Consider the following 23,382-nt stretch of genomic DNA (forward strand, 5'->3'; position numbering starts at 1 on the left):
GGGGCGCCTGGGTGGCTCAGTCACTAAAGCATCTGATTTCATCTCAGGTCATGATCTCGCGTTTTGTGAGTTCTAGCCCCTCATGGGGCTCTGTGCTGACAGCTCGGAGCCTGGAGCCTGCTTTGGATTCTGTGTCTCCCCCTCTCTGTGCCCCTCCCATGCTCATGCTCTGTTTCTCTCTGTCTCTCAATAAGAAATAAACATTAAAAAAAAATAAAAATAAATAAATGAATGGTGACACAGTATTCTGCGGGTTTTTGTTTTTGTTTTTTTGTTTGTTTGTTTTTCAGCACATTACTGAGAAAAAAATGTTCTTGTCCAAATTACTATTCTTTTCTCTTTTGCACTTGGAAGGATTTTGCCAGGGAAAAGCATGTTTGACACAATGCCAATTTCTCCGCCATCACCTGGAAAACAATCCTATTGTAGCTGCTCACTGACTAATTCATTATATCCTTCTGATCACCTGGACAGTGTTTCTCAACCAGAGATTGTTTCAGGTTGCAAAGATCTCAAACATGTCAAATTCTCTTTCCTGATACCAGAACTAGATGTCACCTCTGAATATATTAATTCAGAAGCTCTTACCAGAGGGATAAATGAGTATGCATTTGAAGAAAGTAATTTGAATTTCTTTCCTCAAGAAAAAAAGCACGTGAACCTAACCAAACTGGACTTAGATTTACAAACACATCCTGGAAATGAAAAACAAGAGACACCAAACACTTCGGACAATGGGAAACAGACCCAGGACCAGGGTAGCCGCAGCCAAGAGATGAGGTGGGATCCACAAAACAGATGGAAACGGCAAAACATAAATTATGAGTTTCTTCCTATGTTTGCTTTACGAAGTCTCAGCCAAAGTGACCTAGAAGAATTCACTTATTTCTTCCCTGAGGACCATTCTGAGGATGTCCACCAAGAGTTTGTCCCTACGTGGCCCACACCCTCTGGACTCACTGAATACAGCACCTTGGCACTGTGCCAGCAGACTCTTGGTAACTCCAGCATAGGAAGACACTGTCTTGCCTTTCTGGGCAAGAGCCTAGACAGTGCTATAGATATGTGCATTAAGGATGTTCTCCTAAAAGATGATCTTAGCTGGACAGAAGCAGCTGTGGCTCTTTTAGAAAATGAATGTGAAAGGAGAATTTTGGAAGAGGGGAAATACAACACAGAAGAATATGGCAAGTCAATTGAAGACGTTCTCTCAGTGCTAAAATGCCCCAATTTTTGCAGTGGCAATGGGCAGTGTGTGGAATGGGGATGTGTATGTTCCCCAGGCTTTAGTTCCTATGATTGCAGTGATTCCCATGGTGAGTAAGTACCCTCCAACTTTGATACTGTGTATGTTATTTGATTATGAAAACTTATTTGTTCTCTTTTACCTTCTGTATTTTGACAGGGTTCCTTCAGATCATGTTGGGAAAAGAATGTAAATTATATTAAGCAATACTATTAGTAATAATTCTTCCAAAGTGTCTCATCTTACTTATAGTGAAAGCTGGGGTACTGCTAATAGCCTATAAAGCACAATATGTTCAGGCACACCATATATCTTCAAACTCATCCCCTACAACTAAAACCCTCACTTATTTTACTCCACCCACTTTGGTTTCTGTAACACTAGGTTCTCTTGACCTCAGGGCCTTTGCATACAGTTCATCCCTCTACTGGTAGAGAATCATTATTTCTCTAGAACTCATATTCAGTGTATTTTGAGTACTGTGTTTATAATATTTTACTAATTATACCAATTTGCTTAATATTTTCTCTAACCCATCTACGTGGCACAAACTATTTTGTATCTCAGTATATAAGAGAAAGAAATTTCTAAAAGTCAATTGGATTTCATTAGCTATTAAACCAGTAACTCCCGATTTTCCTTCTACCCCCACCATCCTGCCCTTTTCCATCTCAGTAAATGTAAACTTCACTCCTCTGATTGTTCATGTTAAAAACTTGTAGTCATTTTGGCTTCTCATTTTTTTTTTTCATGCCTCGTGTTTTAGTAGCAAATCCAGCTCTAGATGTGAAGAATTTCATCTCTTTCCCTGCAATAACTTAGTCCAAGCTACTATTATATCTCACCTGGATTATTATAGATTCTCTCAAAGTTTATTTTGCATATAACAGCTAAAGAGATCCCTTTGAAATGATAGTGAGATCACAGAACTCTTGCTTAAATGCCTCTAATGGCTCTCTCTCTCTCCTTCCGAGTAAAATCCACATTCCCTACCATGGTCTAGAAGACCCTATGCAGTCTGAGCCTCCTCTCTCACTGAACTCATCTACCATTCTCTCTGTAGTTCACTGCTCCCCAGTGTTCTTGAGTGGTTGCTTTGCTGTTTGTCAAAGAGGCCAAGCCTGCTCCCACTCAGGACCTTTGAATTTACTTTCCCTTTCACGGGAGCATTCTTCCAATTCATAGATTCCTGATCAACTTCCTTCCCTTCTCTGTTCAAATATCGTATTATTTCAGACTTCTCTCAAAGTCTTTCAAAATAAAGTAGTTTTCTTCACACAATCACATAGTCTTTATCTCACTTAATATAGTTAGTACATATGTTTTCTCCATAGTCTTGAAAACATTTGTGTGATACACTTTATATTTATTTTTCATTTTTTTTTGTCCTCCCATATTTGAATGTAAATTATATGAAGGCAGGAACTTGTTCTCTTTACATAGAGAAACCTAGTATTCAGTACCTAGAATAACATCTGGAAAAGTAGAAATTCTTCAGTAAACATTTGTTGAATATGAAAGAATAAACAAATTTTTTTTAATTTCCATAAGCATTTTTAGTGTTCTGAGTATACAATTTATGATTTTATATTCTCCTGCTAGTAAAGTTATATTCACTTACATTTTGCCAGTACTTAGAGGACTCAGTTACTTTCATATGCTGCATTTATCTATTTTGACAACCAGATCTTGCTGGTACAGATGATGTGTGATCTTACCAAGACCAGAACCAAAGATATAACTGTGAAAATCAGTTAACTCTGACTACTAGGAGAATTTTTTTCTCCTGTGATTGAAAGTACACTTAAGATAATTGGGACATGTAAGATAGCAATAATACATAAAAACATTAATAACATTTTCATTTTCATAAAATTTTTATAATTCTTTTGTTTAAATTAAGGTTTTAAAAAATATTAATACGTTACATTGCTAATTACACTATTTTATTGCAGAAGTATTTTTCTATAACCCACCTCTATGGCACAAACCAAAATGGCAAAAACAAAACACAGGCCATTGTAGTAGTAATTTTCTAATACTTGTAAATAATTGGTATGAATCATTATTAAAACATCAATTAAATCTGTGTATTTGGGCACTGGTAGTATCTTTAATGCTGTTGTTATTGGCTTGATGGTAAGTGACACTTTTTTAAATACCAGGTTACTCTTAATATTTAATAGTTTAAGGTACTTATACTTGGTTAGACTTCAAAATATTATTTTCCATATGCTTTTAATTTGGACCTTGCAAATAATTAGTTTATTTTTATGGATTTTTGTCCATTTTGTTTTATCATTTTTGTCCAAAGACAAGGCTCCTGAAATTATAGGACTTGGGAATGCTGGATTCTGTAATATTCGAAAATATAATTGTATGACAGTGAGAGTGTTTGGTCAAGGCTTCAAAGAATTACCTTCAACTAAATGTGAAGTTACTAAACTGCAGGTATGTTAATTATAGTGTTGAAGAACAATTAAGTTTTTGAGTCATTCAGATTAATTTTTTCTTGGATTAATTTGGTCTATCAGTTAACAACATAATCCCAAAGGATGTCAAATCCACAGAGAGCTCAATAAGAATATGGTTACATTGCTTAACCTTAAAGTTTCTTTCCTATTCATTAACCATATTAAAATATTTTCTATAATTTTTATTGCAGTATTGGCTCATATTCCAGTCATAATAAGAAATTAAAGTAATATTAAGCTTGATATGTAAGCTTCTGCATTTATTAAAATGTAAAACCACAACAAATAGAGATCATTTTTGCCCAAGACAAATCTGTATGACTTAGGGGATGTAGAAATATGAACAATTCCCTTTTACCAAACAAAAAGTGAAGATTAATTGCGCTCATCCTTTATATTTCCCTTACTATGGATTTCAGAATAAAAATAGTGTTTTTCTTTCTTGGGGCTACAAATGACAGATGTAATCACTCAGTTTGAACATTGGTATATCAAGCTATATCTTATTTTGATGATTATTTATCATCAATCATTGGTCTTCCTTTTCTTTATTCAAGTGGGTTTTTATTTTAAGGAAAGCCCTTTGAAAATACTGGGGTAAGCTGAAAACTTAAAACAGAAAATCACATTTTAGCATTCTTTATACTTTTTCTCTAAATTGCTAAAGCTAAATGTGATCCTGGGATTGAGAATTTAAGGAGGAAATAACTTTTGTGTCTGTCTTTTTCAAAGAATTATACAAGAAAAATATTCTTATTTCAGGATTTTTTTTTTATTTTTTTTTTTCAACGTTTATTTATTTTGGGGACAGAGAGAGACAGAGCATGAACGGGGGAGGGGCAGAGAGAGAGGGAGACACAGAATCGGAAACAGGCTCCAGGCTCTGAGCCATCAGCCCAGAGCCTGACGCGGGGCTCGAACTCACGGACCGCGAGATCGTGACCTGGCTGAAGTCGGACGCTTAACCGACTGCGCCACCCAGGCGCCCCAGGATTTTTTGAGTAGAGCTTTTCTAAATGAGCCATGAAATATTTTAATCCCAATGAAAAAATAAGACACACAATGGAAAATGGAATGTATGCATAATTTTATCCACTTCAGTATTCCTCAAGAGACTAGACATTATACTGTTTGTGGCAGAATAAATCAAATGACATCACAGTACAATTAAGTTATTTGCCAAAAAGTTTTATAGGTTTGTATTCTCTTGGAAAGTACATTTTGTACTTACTTTCAGATGTATTATTTGCTGTGATATTTATTCTCATACGACTTTTTCTAAATATCTGACAAATAAAGAGCACACTATGAAATTCTCTAACACACTATACAGAACTAGAGAAAGAAAATATATATGTTCACTAGCCAGCGCAAAACTTACTTATATTTTTGCACCCTGTTCAGGATGTTTATTTCATTTGTAATACCATTCAGTTTATTTTTGAATATTTGTATTCCGCTTTAAATTTCCTCCACAGTTTAGTTGATTTTAGTTATTTATTTATTTGGAAAGTAAGCAAAAAAATCATGGTTCTGAGAGTTGGTGCCGTACGGAAGATACACACAGAAAAATATCACTGTCTTTTCATCTATACTGCTCTGTCCATTACCCTTTCTTTCCATTCTTCCCATCTATCCCTGGAGGTATCCACTCTCATTATTTTCTGGTTTGTCCTTACTGCATTTCTTTTGCACAAAGGAACAGATGAATCCCTTCTTTTATTACATGAAAGGTAGCATATTATGGCTGCTCTTTTCTACTTTTGCAATAGTAATTTTACACGTTTTTATCTGGAGATCCAAGCACCCAATCCTTTCTTTCACTCTCTGCCTCTCCGAAAAGCAGCCAGAACTTTACAGAATCCAGTTTTTAAATACTTGTAAGATTAAATTCAAGTAGCTTTCCTAGAAATGAATGGTCCTTTGTGATCCAGCTCCTGTCTATTTTTGTAACCTTGAACCGCCTGCATACACTATACTAAAATCTCATGCTGTCTCATGCATCCCTCACTTTTCACTTGCTACTCCCTCCAGCCTCACTGAAGTGTAGTCTCTCCAGTTCTGCTCCAGGTGTCCAAACGGCAGTCTCCTCTTCTACTTTCAGGGAGAAAAGCCTCCCTTGATGGTGATAGACACAATGGATTCTTTCTCTTTCACTGAACTTAACTTGAATCTTGGTTATAGCAGTATTAAAATTGTTTTGTCTGTCCTTTCCTCTGTGATCTTTCTTCATCAGGAAATTCTCAGCACATGTAGGTACTCTCAAAATATTGATGAATGGAAACTGAATATAACTCCGTTTATTCCTTGTTTGGGGTTGGCTTCTCCAAACAGGAGGGGAAATGATTTCTGGACTTGGCTGGAATCTTGTTTCAATACACCAAACCCTGTCCATCTAAGTGTCCTTATCATGACTGCTCTGAGACACTGTTGTCAGTCACCCTCCGCTAGAGGAAAACCACTGATCTGTTTGGCCAGACTATACATACCCCCCTCAAACATGGAGATTTGTACTGTGGCCTACTCCTTCAATCCTCAGATCTTAAGATACTTCCCGCTAGCCACAGATGAGCATGTTCTTACCTTCCTTTCCTTCTCCTGCAGACTCACAATATTGAAGCATCAACATGGTCCTTGACCATTTCTGAACAATTGAAAACATTATACAGTTATAAACTTAAAAGAAAAATCTAAGTCAAAATATTGGCAATAAAATATATCCTTTTAGCTTTCTATGTAGTTACCAGTACCTAGAAAATTCTTCTGGCTTTTCCTCTTTAGATCATTTTAATACTAAATACATTTTAATACTAAATGTATTTAGTACATTTAATAATTTAATACATTTAATACCAATACATTTTAATACTAAAAAATTATACTTTAAGTGTTGATTAAATATAATATGCCACTGAGTTATTAAATAGAGTAAACCAGTTAGAATTTAGTTTCAAGTTATATAGATTCATTTGAATTACCTTAATCAAAAATAGGATTTAGTGTGTTTTTCACAAAATCAGGGTAAGAATGTAATTGCTGAATTCTCAGGAACAACTTGAATTTGGGACTTGAACACCACGAAGACTCAGTATATCTGAATTTGTGTGTGTGTGCGTGTGTGTGTGTGTGTGTGTGTGTGTGTGTGTGTGTATCTGTCTGTCTCAGTTCTGCTTTTCTCTGTGCGCTTCATTTTTCCCTTTTACTATATACTAGCCTCCTACACATAGTGAAAAATACAGCCACCCACATCTCCATTACTTTTTATCTTGCACGTGAAGCTACCAGAAGTATACTGGCCCAGTATCCCCTCTGGTATAAAGTTGAAACATTCAAATAATCAAAGCATTGACTCAGCTTAGATACGCCCCCAGAGCAATCAAGCATAGCCAGGAAGATGGGTCATGTAAAAACATGAGAAGTCCTAGGAACCATATAGATGGAGGACCGAAAGAGCAATTTCAAGTAAAAGTAGAAGTTTAAGAACTTTTGCAGAAGAAATGAGAGAGTTTCTGGGCAGAAAATCAAACCACTGTGTGTCAGCTACATAGTCAAATGTGTTTCCTCTTGCTACAAAACTCATTACTTGGCGATTCATTATACATGACCAATATTGATAACTTCTTTGATTTACACCTATAAGAAATGCATGAGGCATTAGAACCAGTTTACATCTAATTAAGGTATATATGGTTTTCATTATTCTGGATAAAATTCACTATTGATGTCAGTTTAATTACTTCATTCATTATATATTCCATTATACCAGCCATGCATTTTTTAAGATTTATATTTTGATTATATGTAGTTTATTAGCAAGGAATTTCCATAATTAAACAGAAGTTAATTTCTTTCTTATTATGCCTTTAGTATAATAGCAGTAAATGGGTCCTTGGAAAAGCTGTCTACACGCATATTGTTTTTCAAAATAGCAGAACTATTGATTGTCAGCTGCCCCCTGATGTTCAGCAGTCTGATACCTTAGATCTGATGGGTGAGAAGCCAATTGCGAAGTGGCAGTTAAAGGTAAAAAAGAAAAGATAGTCTCATATTTATTAATAAAGTAAATATTTATGTATTAAAATTTCATAATGAATTTATGAAGCCACATTTAGAACAAATTATCTTATTATAAAACTACATCTTACAGGTATCTAATGATGGTTACAGGTTCAGTAATCCCAAAATAATGATCATCTATGATGGGGCTTGTCAACTTTGCGGTCTCTATGGAAAAGACTCATGTACTATAAAGGTAAGCAGTTTTTCACTTATTTTCACATTTACATGGTAAGTATTTTCATTTCCCATGCTATTGGCATATTAAAGACATATTAGTTTTTTTCACCTTCATATCAGAAATACTAATAGAGAAAAGCCTTCCTCAAGTTTATATGAGGTTAACTGAAATTGTTACTCTGCCAGTAACTCTTGGTGAAATGGCAAGGAGATTTCTACCTCTAATGTTTTCAAGTGGCTGGTTATTTATTTCTTAAAAAAAAAAATTAAAAGGGGAGGTTCAGATTGAATTTTAACTCCTACTACATTCCTTTTAAAAAGTAATAAAGATTTTCCAGTTAGATGTCTCTCTGCTCGCGCCTAATCTTCTTTGTGGCAAATGACATGCATTTTGATGGAGCTTGTAAAATGTGTAAGGCTACCACTTTTATAGGGAGTTTGTGTGTGTGTGTGTGTGTGTGTGTGTGTGTGTGTGTGTGTGTGGCAAATAAATTCATTGAACCATGCAATTATCTACTTAAGAGATTACAGAACACCCCAGCCTGAGCTGCATCCTCACAGCCACACCCTCTTAATCTATGTGCAGTCTGTTGGGTTTATCACCATATCTTTCTCATATGCCAGTTGCTGATTTAATACATACCATGGAAGTAATATTACTTGGCTATTCAAAATCGAGAAGCATATCAAATAATATTTATGTAGATAAAAATGAAAAGTATCATTATTTTGGATTTTAAATCTTTTTTTTTCCCTTGAGATTAGCAATTAGATCATGTCAGTAAAAAGTTTCTGGGGTTTTTAAATTACTTTTTTAATTTTTTTAATGTTTTATTTAGTTTTTGAGGGAGAGAGAGAGAGAGAGAGAGAGAGAGACAGAGCACAAGCAGGGGAGGGACAGAAAGAGATGGAGACACAGAATCTGAAGCAGGCTCCAGGATCTGAGCTGCTAGCACAAAGCCCAATGTGGGATTCGAAATCAAACCACAAGATGACCTGAGCTGAATTCAGATGCTCAACAGACTGAGCCACCCAAGTGCCCCAGAAGTTTCTGTTTTTACAAAGTTGTTTGATTTTCATTTTCCCCTAAATATTCTGTTTCCACATGTCTTACAGTAAGTACTTTTAAAACTTTGTAATTCAAAATTGTTTTACATTGTTGCGACTGTTCTGTTCTTATTTTTGTGCAGTGTTCCAAGTGACATCAAAGGAGATTGCATTAAATGGGCAAAGCTTATATACGCTGAATAAAATTTGGTCTTCTTCCCAGGTTGAAAATTATTGCTACATTTAAAATTATTTTTTTGCAGATCAGCCTCTCTTTCCACTATTTTGTATAAGGATATCCATTGTCAAGTGTGGATCATTATGCCAAGGTTCTGGTTCAGTTTTGCTCTGTTCAGAGGACATAGTGGGATCCTAGAGGAAGGGAAAATAGCTATAAACGAATGTGTTTCTGTAAGATGAGCAAGGGGAAAAATTGTTTCATTTCTTTATAAATAGAGCACTTCCAGCCTGACTTAGCAGTAAGAAAGACCAGAAGAAAAGACAGATTGTCTCCCATGTTATTTATAAGCTAAAATTCTACACAGAGATACAGCTATATGTATTTTCTTATTCCTTCCCTCTTGATCAGTTCCATGGACAATTACACAAAAAGGAAATGATTTGTTTTCTAACACACATTTATGATTAGGACACATGAAAAAATGTTTCCTAATCAAAACAGACTTATAACATGCTTACCCTGAAATGATCAACATATATGATGCTATCTTTCTATGTACATTTTTTCCTAAACACTAACTATAACAATATCCTAATTGCTTTCCTCTTTTTAAAACTTCCATTAGGAAAATGTTTGCATTATCGATGGGCTCTGCTACATTGAAGGAGATAAAAATCCTACCAGCCCTTGTTTGATTTGTAGACCAAAAATTTCAAAATTTACTTGGTCATTTTTAGAAAGTAAGTTATTCTTTATTAATACAGATATTTCCTCTACAAGATAATTTTTAAGTGATTTTTAAGACACGAGTTACATAAATGTGTTTAAGATGAACACTGTGCTTTATTTAGCATCTTTCCTAACTGCATGATTTACTTTGCTTGAACGTAATATAAGATGACATGTTGTTTTATGTAATTTCCGTGATTATACTATAATACGGTATGGGATTTTCCTTTCAGTATTTGATCCTGAAAGCAAATGTGAATTATTAATGGAAGAAATCAGAATGATGAATTCAGCTACACACAGTTTGTACAAGTCATACAGCTACCAACAGAATGGCCACTATGTAAACACATAAAACGTCCATCAGTGAAGGTTGGCGGGTTTAGTGGAAAGAAGACATTACTTTGAGACCAAAAGCAAAGCTCTGTATCCTGCTCTTAGCCTTCTTTTCTGTTTTGTGACAAGGCATTTAGCTATTTAAATTCCAAAGGCTATGCATTCATCACCTGTTAAATGAGATTATCTGGATTCAATAATCTATTAAGTGCCTTCCAGCCCTACCATTCTGGGACCTCATTAGTATAATAGTGGGTACAGATAATGTCTGGATACTTTGTTCCACCCCCAAAAAACACCCCAACTCATAGTTATGTGTCGTATAACGTCTTCACTTTCTTTTTTTTTTCAATATATGAAGTTTATTGTCAAATTGATTTCCATACAACACCCAGTGCTCATCCCAAAAGGTGCCCTCCTCAATACCCATCACCCATCCACCCTCCCTCCCACCCCCCATCAACCCTCGGTTTGTTCTCAGTTTTTAACAGTCTCTTATGCTTTGGCTCTCTCCCACTCTAACCTCCTTTTTTTTTTCCCTTCCCCTCCCCATGGGTTTCTGTTAAGTTTCTCAGGATCCACATAAGAGTGAAAACATATGGTATCTGTCTTTCTCTGTATGGCTTATTTCACTTAGCATCACACTCTCCAGTTCCATCCACGTTGCTACAAAGGGTCATATTTCATTCTTTCTCATTGCCACGTGGTACTCCATTGTGTATATAAACCACAATTTCTTTATCCATTCATCAGTTGATGGACATTTAGGCTCTTTCCATAATTTGGCTATTGTTGAGAGTGCTGCTATAAATATTGGGGTACAAGTGCCCCTGTGCCTCAGTACTCCTGTATCCCTTGGGTAAATTCCTAGCAGTGCTATTGCTGGGTCATAGGGTAGGTCTATTTTTAATTTTTTGAGGAACCTCCACACTGTTTTCCAGACTGGCTGCACCAGTTTGCATTCCCACCAACAGTGCAAGAGGGTTCCCGTTTCTCCACATCCTCTCCAGCATCTATAGTCTCCTGATTTGTTCATTTTGGCCACTCTGACTGGCGTGACGTGATATCTGAGTGTGGTTTTGATTTGTATTTCCCTGATGAGGAGCGACGTTGAGCATTTTTTCATGTGCTTGTTGGTCATCCAGATGTCTTCTTTAGAGAAGTGTCTATTCATGTTTTCTGCCCATTTCTTCACTGGGTTATTTGTTTTTCGGGTGTGGAGTTTGGTGAGCTCTCTATAGATTTTGGATACTAGCCCTTTGTCCAATATGTCATTTGCATATATCTTTTCCCATTCCGTTGACTGCCTTTTAGTTTTCTTGGTTGTTTCCTTTGCTGTGCAGAATCTTTTTATCTTCATAAGGTCCCAGTAGTTCATTTTTGCTTTTAATTCCCTTGCCTTTGGGGATGTGTCTAGTAAAAAATTGCTACGGCTGAGGTCAGAGAGGTCTTTTCCTGCTTTCTCCTCTAGGGTTTTGATGGTTTCCTGTCTCACATTCAGGTCCTTTATCCATTTTGAGTTTATTTTTATGAATGGTGTGAGAAAGTGGTCTAGTTTCAATCTTGTGCATGTTGCTGTCCAGTTCTCCCAGCACCATTTGTTAAAGAGACTGTCTTTTTTCCATTGGATATTCTTTCCTGCTTTGTCAAAGATGAGTTGGCCATACTTCTCTGGGTCTAGTTGTTGGGTTTCTATTCTATTCCATTGGTCTATGTGTCTGTTTTTGTTCCAATACCATGCTGTCTTGAGGATTACAGCTTTGTAGTAGAGGCTAAAGTCTGGGATTGTGGTGCCTCCTGCTTTGGTCTTCTTCTTCAAAATTACTTTGGCTATTTGGGGCCTTTTGTGGTTCCATATGAATTTTGGGATTGCTTGTTGTAGCTTTGAGAAGAATGCTGGTGCAATTTTGATTGGGATTGCATTGAATGTGTAGATAGCTTTGGGTAGTATTGACATTTTGACAATATTTATTCTTCCAATCCATGAGCACGGAATGTTTTTCCATTTCTTTATATCTTCTTCAATTTCCTTCATAAGCTTTCTATAGTTTTCAGCATACACATCTTTTACATCTTTGGTTAGGTTTATTCCTAGGTATTTTATGCTTCTTGGTGCAATTGTGAATGGGATCGGTTTCTTTATTTGTCTTTCTGTTGCTTCATTGTTAGTGTATAAGAATGCAACTGATTTCTGTACATTGATTTTGTATCCTGCAACTTTGCTGAATTCATGTATCTGTTCTAGCAGACTTCTGGTGGATTCTATTGGATTTTCCATGTATAATATCATGTCATCTGCAAAAAGTGAAAGCTTAACTTCATCTTTGCCAATTTTGATGCCTTTGATTTCCTTTTGATGTCTGATTGCTGACGCTAGAACTTCCAACACTATGTTAAACAACAGCAGTGAGAGTGGACAACCCTGTCATGTTCCTGATCTCAGGGAAAAAGCTCTCAGTTTCTCCCCATTGAGGATGATGTTAGCTGTGGGCTTTTCATAAATGGCTTTTATGATCTTTAAGTATGTTCCTTCTATCCCGACTTTCTCTAGGGTTTTTATTAAGAAAGGTTGCTGAATTTTGTCAAAGGCCTTTTCTGCATCGATTGACAGGATCATATGGTTCTTATCTTTTCTTTTATTAATGTGCTGTATCACATTGATTGATTTGCGAATGTTGAACCAGCCCTGCATCCCAGGAATGAATCCCACTTGATCATGGTGAATAATTCTTTTTATATGCTGTTGAATTCGATTTGCTAGTATCTTATTGAGAACTTTTGTGTCCATATTCATCAGGGATATTGGCCTGCAGTTCTCTTTTTTTACTGGGTCTCTGGTTTAGGAATCAAAGTAATACTGGCTTCATAGAATGAGTCTGGAAGTTTTCCTTCCCTTTCTATTTTTTGGAGCAGCTTGAGAAGTAGGTATTATCTCTGCTTTAAACATCTGGTAGAACTCCTCTGGGAAGCCATCTGGTCCTGGACTCTTATTTGTTGGGAGATTTTTGATGACTGATTCAATTTCTTCGCTGTCTATGGCTCTGTTCAAGCTTTCTATTTCCTCCTGATTGAGTTTTGGAAGCATGTGGGTGTTTAGGAATTTGTCCATTTCTTCCAGATTGTCCAGTTTGTTGGCATATAATTTTTCATAGTATTCCCTGATAATTGCTTGTATCTCTGAGGGATTGGTTGTAATAATTCCATTTTCATTCATGATTTTATCTATTTGGGTCATCTCCCTTTTCTTTTTGAGAAGCCTGTCTAGAGGTTTATCAATTTTGTTTATTTTTTCAAAAAACCAACTCTTGGTTTCGTTGATCTGCTCTACAGTTTTTTTAGATTCTATATTGTTTATTTCTGCTCTGGTCTTTATTATTTCTCTTCTTCTGCTGGATTTAGGCTGTCTTTGCTGTTCTGCTTCTGTTTCCTTTAGGTGTGCTGTTAGATTTTGTATTTAGGATTTTTCTTGTTTCTTGAGATAGGCCTGGATTGCAATGTATTTTCCTCTCAGGACTGACTTCGCTGCGTCCCAAAGCGTTTGGATTGTTGTATTTTCATTTTTGTTTGTTTCCATATATTTTTTAATTTCTTCTCTAATTGCCTGGTTGACCCATTCCTTCTTTAGTAGGGTGTTCTTTAACCTCCATGCATTTGGAGGTTTTCCAGACGTTTTCCTGTGGTTGATTTCAAGCTTCATAGCATTGTGGTCTGAAAGTATGCATGGTGTGATTTCAATTCTTGTATACTTATGAAGGGCTGTTTTGTGACCCAGTATGTGATCTGTCTTGGAGAATGTTCCATGTGCACTCGAGAAGAAAGTGTATTCTGTGGCTTTGGGATGCAGAGTTCTAAATAGGTCTGTCAAGTCCATCTGATCCAATATATCATTCAGGGCCCTTGTTTCTTTATTGACCGTGTGTTTAGATGATCTATCCATTTCTGTAAGTGGAGTGTTAAAGTCCCCTGCAATTACCACATTCTTATCAATAAGGTTGCTTATGTTTGTGAGTAATTGTTTTATATATTTGGGGGCTCCCGTATTCGGCTCATAGACATTTATAATTGTTAGCTCTTCCTGATGGATAGATCCTGTGATTATTATAGAATGCCCTTCTTCATCTCTTGTTACAGCCTTTAATTTAAAGTCTAGTTTGTCTGATATAAGTATGGCTACTCCAGCTTTCTTTTGACTTCCAGTGGCATGATAAATAGTTCTCCATCCCCTCACTCTCAATCTGAAGGTGTCCTCAGGTCTAAAATGAGTCTCTTGTAGACAGCAAATAGATGGGTCTTGTTTTTTTATCCATTCTGATACCCTATGTCTTTTGGTTGGCGCATTTAGTCCATTTACATTCAGTGTTATTATAGAAAGATATGGGTTTAGAGTCATTGTGATGTCCGTAGGTTTCATGCTTGTAGCGATGTCTCTGATACTTTGTCTCACAGGATCCCCCTCAGGATCTCTTGTAGGGCTGGCTTAGTGGTGACGGATTCCTTCAGTTTTTGTTTGTTTGGGAAAACCTTTATCTCTCCTTCTATTCTAAATGACAGATTTGCTGGATAAAGGATTCTCGGCTGCATATTTTTTCTGTCCATCACTTTGAAGATCTCCTGCCGTTCCTTTCTGGCCTGTAATGTCTTCACTTTCTTAACTACAGCTATACATAATTCCATATAATTGTTTCTTCATTCCCTTTCCTCATCCCAAAGACCAAGCAGGCATTATAAAATACAATATATAATTACTCCCTCCTCTTATCCCCATGTAATTTTAGCTAAGGAATCATAAAACCTTGTATTTATACAGTGCTTTGTAACATCACTATTTATATTATTGTGTATACAAATTTCATTACTGTATTAGACCATTTTTCAGATAATTTATTGTTCAGGTGCAAGACTCATGGGGTGTTATGGGAAGACAGTACAAATTTGGAGAAGAATTAAGTGCAAAAGATAAGGGAAACACAATATAACTTCTGAATTGGTGTCTATGTTTTTAATGGCTTGAGTATGACTGACTCATAATAGATTTGCAATGTTCAAGGATTTAAGGAGGCTGGAAAAATCATCTATCCCAATTTCTCATATTGAGGGGTGAGGAAATTAAAACCAGTAAATTGTATAAAGATATATGATGGCAGAATGGGAGCCAGAACCACATTCTCTTGGTATCAGTGCTTTGTCGATGCAAGCAGAAAGTGTTTGTGCCCAGTGTGATGAAAAAGCCTCTACCTTCCATGTGTTAAGCCAAGGAAGGGGGACATTTTTTAATATGACAATATAAAAAAAGTGTTTTAAAGCATTACTTGAGCGCAAAGGGAGCTTTCTCTGTCCTCTGAAATAACCACCGTTCCATTATGTGAGCTTGGCAGTGGGAAATGCCTCTGAGGAGCAGAGGATGGCTGTGACTTATATGGCTTCCAGTTCCTACTGGAGAGGCAGGTACAGTGAGGCAAATAAGGTCGGGTGGGGAGGGGGTGTTAAATGAACAATCCAGTCATGGAGAGTGAAGGGGAAATAAAAGGAGGTGTTGAGGGGAAAGTAAAGCTGAAAAGGGTAGAGGATGAAGAAAAGAGAGTGAGAGAGCAAGCAATGAGTTGGTCAACACCAAGAAATAATTTCAGACAGAAAAGGAGATGCATCCAGTCTGGGAAATGCAGATATGTTTATGTATTTTATGCTGTGTTCAAAGTGCTGTTACACCCTTGTAGCAAAGTTTGAAGTTTTGCACCTGTCAGTTACTTTTACATTTTCTAAGAATGCAATTGAATTTATTCAGAATATAAAAAGAAAAGAAAAGAAAAGAAAAGAAAAGAAAAGAAAAGAAAAGAAAAAAGGGCAGGGAAGGGCAGGGAAGGGCAGGGAAGGGAAGGGAAGGGAAGGGAAAGAAAAAAGAAAAAGAGCCAGCATAGGTAATGGAAGTTTTAGGGGAGTTTGAAATTCATCAAAATGTTTCAGTCTGAGGTCTTTGCATCATACTTTACTTTCCCTTTTCCTTTTTCTTTATACACAAGTACAAAGTAATTGTTTTCTCTTTGACAGACAACCAACCCCCACTGATTGAAATGCCACAAGACAAATTAGAGACATTTTTCGGGGAGAACTTTGTGTTCCAGTTCACAGCTGTCGATCCTGAAGGCTCTGACATCCATTTTGCCCTGGATTCGGGTCCCGAGGGAGCAAATGTTTCTTCTACGGGACTTCTTATGTGGAAAGCAGAGTCCCAAACTCCACAGCAATTCACTCTACTTTTTACCGATGACTGCAATGCTGAAACTAGGCTCACGATTATGGTAATATTTATAATTACGTAAATGCCACTGAATTAATTAACAGTATCAGTAACTATTTGAAACTTAAAATAGAATTCTTCATGAAGAGGAACTAAATTATTCAACATTTTGTGGAAAATTAAACTGCCAAAATGCTATTTTTGTCAGAATTTAAAATCTTCAGTAGAGTCTCAAGTCCAGAGCATGGATCTATGTGACGAATTCCTAGACCATTTGCTCCTGTACTTAAGTTTACTTAAGTAAAGAATGCATTCATGTCTACCTGTCTGAAATATCTATGATAAACCTAAGATTGAGAATTATACCCTTTCCTTCAAGTGAAGTCATTTTTTTATTGGCTATTCTTTTGACATTATCAGTCACGAGCTATTAATACTGTTTTTGTGCCTTGTATTCACTTGAAATTTGGGACACATTCCCAGAGAAGTAATGGTATGAAGGGCAATTGTGTATTATGTCATGCTAACCAGATAATTCAAATGACTGTTTACTCTCTATAGTCTGGGATAAGTCATGTGACTAACTGCTTTGCACCTTAAGGATTTTTTTCCACTTGTTCCACTTGCATCGTAGAAATTGATTATCTTGTAACATTTTACGTTTTTTTAAATGTTTTATTTATTTTTGAGAGAGAGGGAGACAGAGTATGAGTAGGGGAAGGGCAGAGAGAGAGGGAGACAGAATCCACGAAGCAGGCTCCGGGCTCTGAGCTGTCAGCACAGAGCCCGACACAGGGCCCAAACCCATGAACCACGAGATCATGACCTGAGCTGAAGTTGGACACTTACCGGACCGAGCCACCCAGGCACCTGTATCTTGTAACATTTTTAAAAAATTATCCATAGCATTTATATTTTGACTATGCTCTTGAAAGTTGGCAAGGTTAGCTTATTAAACTATATTTTAAAATACTCTTTTACATTAAATATATATATATTTTTTTTTCTTTTCAAAACTTGTGATCTGGTCCTACTTCCACCTAAATGTACATGCCTAACACGATTTCTAAGGCATAAACTGAAGATTATTTTACTGAAGAATAAAGCATTTACTTTTTGTTTCTTTTGGAGGTGACTGTGAAGTCTTGTGATTGCTTGAATGGTGGATCATGTGTGTCAGATATTAAATTTCCTCCAGGAAGTGGAGTGCACCTGTGTGTCTGCTTGCCTGGCTTTCAGGGCAGTCTTTGTGAAGTGGACGTCACCGAGTGCCAATCAAACCCCTGTGGCCTTGGCAGATGTATTAGTGGTTTTCACAGTTATTCTTGCGTGTGTCCGCCTAAACTCAAAGGTAAGTTTTGGTTCTTCATGAACGAAATTAGTATGTGAACAAATTAGAAAGGAAAGTTCCTTGGCTTTCCAAGTAATATACAGGTTATTCAAGCATGTGTATCATCCTAAAGATTTTAATATATGTTTTAAAATCTAGTAAAAGTCATCACAAATACATTTGCTACTCATATCCTTCTATTATTGTACATTGCTTACATATACTCTTACAATTTTGCCAATTTTTTATAATTTTAATGGCAGTATTCTATGTATTGTACTTTGTAGGTTCTTAAACATTTCTGTCTACATTTGCTAGGTAGAAATATATTTAAATGTATTACTATTGAAATATAATATGGAAAAATCAAGAAATTTGCCATGAGAAATAGAAACATTATCATTTAAGAAAACTTGATAATTCATTAACTTAAAAAGATCATGATACAATTTTAAAGTGAAATCAAAGGAAATATTAGCATGTTTGCTAACTTGTTAATTATCCTGAAAATTTTTATTCTAGAAACCTCAAATAAGTATATGAATGACTTATAATTTCCTAAGGCTTTTTAAGAGTCATACCAATATTTCCTCTAATTTAAACAGATATATGGGGCACCTGGGTGGCGCAGTCAGTTAAGCGTCCGACTTCAGCCAGGTCACGATCTCGCGGTCCGTGAGTTCGAGCCCCGCGTCAGGCTCTGGGCTGATGGCTCAGAGCCTGGAGCCTGTTTCCGATTCTGTGTCTCCCTCTCTCTCTGCCCCTCGCCCGTTCATGCTCTGTCTCTCTCTGTCCCAAAAATAAATAAACGTTGAAAAAAAATAAAATAAATAAATAAATAAATAAATAAATAAATAAATAAACAAACAGATATAAATGTTAAGTAAATATACAGTTACTGAGCTTATATTTTACTTGAAGGCATCTACTTTAACATTATAACTGAACTAAGTAAGACATTTATTATTTTCTTCAGCATTTTAAAATAAGAATTTTATCAGTTGGGACTGTTGTGCTACAGACTTCATTTGAAACAATTCGTGTTGAGTGCTTCATGGATCTTACTGTAATGGGAGCAACCATCATAAATGACTGAATATATTCATTCAACTAAGTTTTTAAACATTTCAAAGAACACTTCGTCTCAAAAAACTTTATTGAGGACATATTGACTTTCCTCACATGCTGTAAAATTTTCATGGGTTTTCACAGCTAATGCAGTCACTGCACCGAATAAGCTGTCCTTAAGCTAATTAAGCAATCATTCTACTAACTTTTTTTAAAAAAAAATCATTGAGTTTTTTTTTAACAAAGTGAGAATTGCTGCTATGATATGGTAATTTTTTGCCTTAGAGTACCAAGGGCCTTCTGTCGTCTTTTTTATAAGGAAAATCTTATGCACTTGAAGGGTCTTATTTAATGTTAAATAGAATCTAATTAATGACTTAAAAAAATTTTTTAACGTTTTATTTTATGTTTGAGAGAGACAGACAGCGTGTGAGAGTGGGGAGGAACAGAGAGAGAGGGAGACAAAGAATCGAGAGCAGGCTCTGTGCTCTGAGCTGTCAGCACTGAACCCGATGTAGGGCTTGAACTCACAAACCGTGAGATCATGACCTGAGCCAAAGTTGGATGCTCAACTGACTGAGCCACCCAGGTGCCCCTCTAATTGGTGACTTTATACATGCATTCCTCTTAATGTATGACAGTTTTTCTGGAGTTTATGTAAAAGAAGTAAATATACTTTAAGTAAAGTAGAAGTAAAGTACTTTAAGTAAAAGAAATAAAATAAGGAACACTTGATGGGATATACAGTGTTTTTCAAAATAAGTAAATTGAACTCTCAATCTGTATTTTGTTTAGGTAAAAATTGCCAGGAAGATGTTGATGAGTGTCAATCCAGACCTTGCTTTCCAGGAGCGGAGTGCTTCAATACCTTTGGCTCCTATCATTGCGGTTCATGTCCAAAAGGATTTTATGGTGATGGAAAGATATGTCATGGTAAAAGTCCCTATTTTCTGCCATGAAATATTTGTTGCTACATTTACTTAATCAAAATCACTCAGTTCTATTACCTCTTTTACTCATGTGTTCATTCAGTATGTATTCACTAAGTGTCATGCATTAAGCTGGATGCAGAGGATGCAAAAATAGGTAAAACATGTCCTCTGACCTAATAGGTTTGAGTGTAATACCAGTATGACATGTAACCACATAGTTTCATATGGTGTTCTGCGTCTTTCATGAGAAGTGTCTGTAGAGAATAATAGGAATACTGCACAGAGAATCGTGTCTACCTAGAGGGATAATGAAAAGTTTTAAAAAGCGAGTGTCATTACAGCTAAATCTGATGTATCCAATCAAGAGAAAGAAAGGCTTTCTAGGCAGAAGAAACATCATGAACAAAGGTGGAGAGATATGTAACATCACAGCACACTTGGCCACTATAAATAATTCAATGTGCTTAAAATATAGAGGTTAAGAGGAACTGCTATAAGAAATGAAGCTAAAGAAATAGCCAGTGGCCAGATCACTGAGAAACTATGAGAAATTTAATAAGATTTATATCGGAGAAGTCTACTTGAGCATAATGGTGGATGGACCACTTATGGGTAAGAAACTGTGCAAGCCTGAAGGTGGGAAGAAAAGCTGAGAGAATATTACGAATAAATAGGAAAGATGTAGGGCACCTGGGTGGCTCAGTCAGTTGAGCATCTGACTCTTGATTTTGCCTTGGATCACAATCCCAGAGTCCTGGGATCATGCCCCACTTTGGGCTCTGCACTGAGTGTGGAGACTGCTTGGGATTCTTAATCTCTATCTCTCTCTCTCTCTCTCTCTCTCTCTCTCTCTCTCTCTCTCTCTTTCTCTGCTCCTCTTCCCCCCACCAAAAGAAAAAAGAAAAAAAAATAGGAAAGATGGGAAGATACTCTGACTTTGGGTGAGGAGGTCATGGTTGAAAGAAACACCAAAGAAGCAAGCTGATTGTCCATGGTCAATGATTGGGATTAGCATGGCGAGGTAAAGAGTTACTAAATTCCAAAAGCTCAGTTTACATGAATGAGTGTGTAGAATTGGCATTCACTTTGCTATGCGCTGAATTGTGTGGCCTCAGAATTCATAGGTTGGGTTCCAAACCCCCACTGTGGCTATATTTGGAGTAAGGAATTAATTGAGGTCATAATGAGGTCATAAGGGAGGATTAGGATCCGATAGCATTAGTATCCTCATAAGAGGAGACACCAGAGAGCTTATTCATTCTCTCTCTCTCTCTCTCTCTCTCTCTCTCTCTCTCTCTGCCCTGTGAGGACACAGGGAAAAAGTGACTGTCTGGGAGCCAGGAAGAGAGCTCTCACCAAGAACTGAATGGCCCTTCACCTTGATCTTGAACTTGCTACCTGCAGAATAGTAAGAAAATAAATTCCTGTTGTTTAGGACATCCAGTCTATGGTATTTTGTAATGGCAGCCTCAGCTGAGTTAAGACACACACATGAAGAAGAAGTGATTTGCAAGGGGAAAGATAATGAGTTCAGTTTGGATACATAGAGATTGAGAAGACTATGGAGTATCCAAGTGGAGTTTAGGAGGGAGGATTAAGTTAAAGATACAGGTCTTAGGGTCATTAGTCATGGATGAAATTGCCCAAAGATAACACTAAGAGAAAGAAGGACAAAAAATTGGTGGATATCAACATTTTAAAAGCTTAAAAGAGAAAAGCAAATTATAGAAGACAGTATGAAAGAACTATATTTTGGTATCATTAAGTGACGAAGACGCCATTTTTTTCCATATAATTTTTTCTTTATTTTCTTTTTTTTTTCAAAATTTTATTTAAATTCTAATTAGTTAACATACAGTGCAATATTCATTTCAGGAGTAGAATTCAGTGATTCATCACTTAACATACAACACCCAGTACTCATCATAACAAATGCCTTCCTTATACCCATCACCCATCTAGCGCATACTCCACCCATATCCCTCCATCCACCCTCAGTTTGTTCTCTATCTTTAAGAGTCTCTTATGGTTTGTTTCCCTCTCTCTTTATTCTTTTCTTCCCCACTCGCATATTTTCATCTGTTTTTTTCTTAAATTCCATTTATGAGTGAAATCATATGGTATTTATCTTTCTCTGAGTTATTTCGCTTAGCATAACATACTCTAGCTCCATCCATGTTGTTGCAAATGGCAATATTTTATTCGTTTTGATGGCTGCGTAATATTCCTCTGTGTGTGTGTGTGTGTGTGTGTGTGTGTGTGTGTGTGTGTGTGTGTTTATACACCACATCTTCTTTATCCATTCATCAGTTGATGGACATTTGGGCTCTTTCCATAGTTTGGCTATTGTTGACCATGCTTCTGTGAACCTTGGGGTGCATGTACTCCCTTTGAATCTGTATGTTTGTATCCTTTGGGTAAATACCTAGTAATGCAATTGCTGGATCATAGGGTAGTTCTACTTTTAACTTTTTTACTAACCTCCACTCTGTTTTCTAGAGTGGCTGCACCAGTGAATAAGACCCCATTTTGATGAAAAACATGTATTAGTGATGTAATGTTACTTTGTGCTTCAGATGGAGGTGGGACTATCTAGCCCTGGAGCTAACAGACTTGAGGAGCATAGTGCTGGATGGTAAGGGGAATTCATTAGTAGCTCAGCCACTCACATTTCCCCCTCAATATCCAGTTCCAAATACTCAACCATATCACACCCTTCACTCCATACACTAAAGTTATCTAACATCTGCTTTTTGCAAACAAAGACTCATTCCCTGAATAAAACCTGTATCAAATGGAATTTAAGAGGAAAGCAAGTTGAACCAAATCCCATTACACATGAGTGACTATTAAGTTTCTTAACTCTGTCAGAAGCATTTGTGTATTTTAGGAAGATGCTTGTTAATACAAAATATTTCTTTTATTGTTGGTATTGTTTACTTAGTTTTATAGCAGGCAACAGAGTCACTGACCATTAAAGTAAATGCAGCACAGTTCTTATTCTTGAGGTTGCTAACGAGAAGAGGAAGGAGACACATAAAAACCAATAGCGTGAAGGACAAAGCTCTGTGGGAGAACACAGATAGATGAAATTGGGTGGGTGGGTGGGTGAGTGCGGTACTATAGGAACATCTGTTAGTCAGATCGGGCTGCCATAACAGAATAGCACAGACAGGGTGACATCAACAACAGAAATTTGTTTCCTCAGTGTTCTGGAGGCTGGAAATTCAAGATCAGGTTGGTTTCTGACTTCTCTCCTTGGCTGACATATGGCCACCTTCTCACTGTGTCCTCACATTGCAATGCCCCTTGTGGCTCCTGCTCTTCTTAAAAGGACACCAGTCCTAGTGGATTAGGGCCCCATTCATGACTTCATTTGAGCTTAATTACCTCCTTTAAGGTAATATAGTCACATTTAGAGTTAGGGCTTTAACATAAATAAATTTGGGGGTACACAATTCAATCCATAATCCAAGGATTTGCTGAAGAGGTGAAATTTAAGCTAGTTCTGTAATCTAATTTGCTAAGAGTTTAATCCAGGTGACTTTTTTTTTTTTTTTTGAGAGAG

At 36.6% G+C, this 23,382-nt stretch overlaps 1 protein-coding gene across 3 annotated transcripts in view; it reads left to right on the forward strand.

Annotated features, from left to right (window-relative positions):
* Window positions 1-23,382, forward strand: part of VWDE (von Willebrand factor D and EGF domains) — a 106,216-nt gene that overhangs the window by 62,769 nt on the left and 20,065 nt on the right. For all 3 annotated transcript variants that reach the window (XM_086695223.1, XM_086695216.1, XM_086695220.1), the window contains exons 12-19: window positions 355-1,316; window positions 3,561-3,697; window positions 7,588-7,743; window positions 7,868-7,972; window positions 9,810-9,924; window positions 16,295-16,545; window positions 17,616-17,835; window positions 19,678-19,815. In XM_086695223.1, coding sequence (XP_086551349.1) covers window positions 355-1,316; window positions 3,561-3,697; window positions 7,588-7,743; window positions 7,868-7,972; window positions 9,810-9,924; window positions 16,295-16,545; window positions 17,616-17,835; window positions 19,678-19,815 — 2,084 coding nt within the window. The remainder of the gene's footprint in view (window positions 1-354; window positions 1,317-3,560; window positions 3,698-7,587; window positions 7,744-7,867; window positions 7,973-9,809; window positions 9,925-16,294; window positions 16,546-17,615; window positions 17,836-19,677; window positions 19,816-23,382) is intronic.

This window comes from Puma concolor, chromosome A2 (genome assembly GCF_028749965.1).
Source record: "Puma concolor isolate L17-30 chromosome A2, mPumCon1.1.hap2, whole genome shotgun sequence".
In the NCBI taxonomy this organism is placed as follows: Eukaryota; Metazoa; Chordata; class Mammalia; order Carnivora; family Felidae; genus Puma; species Puma concolor.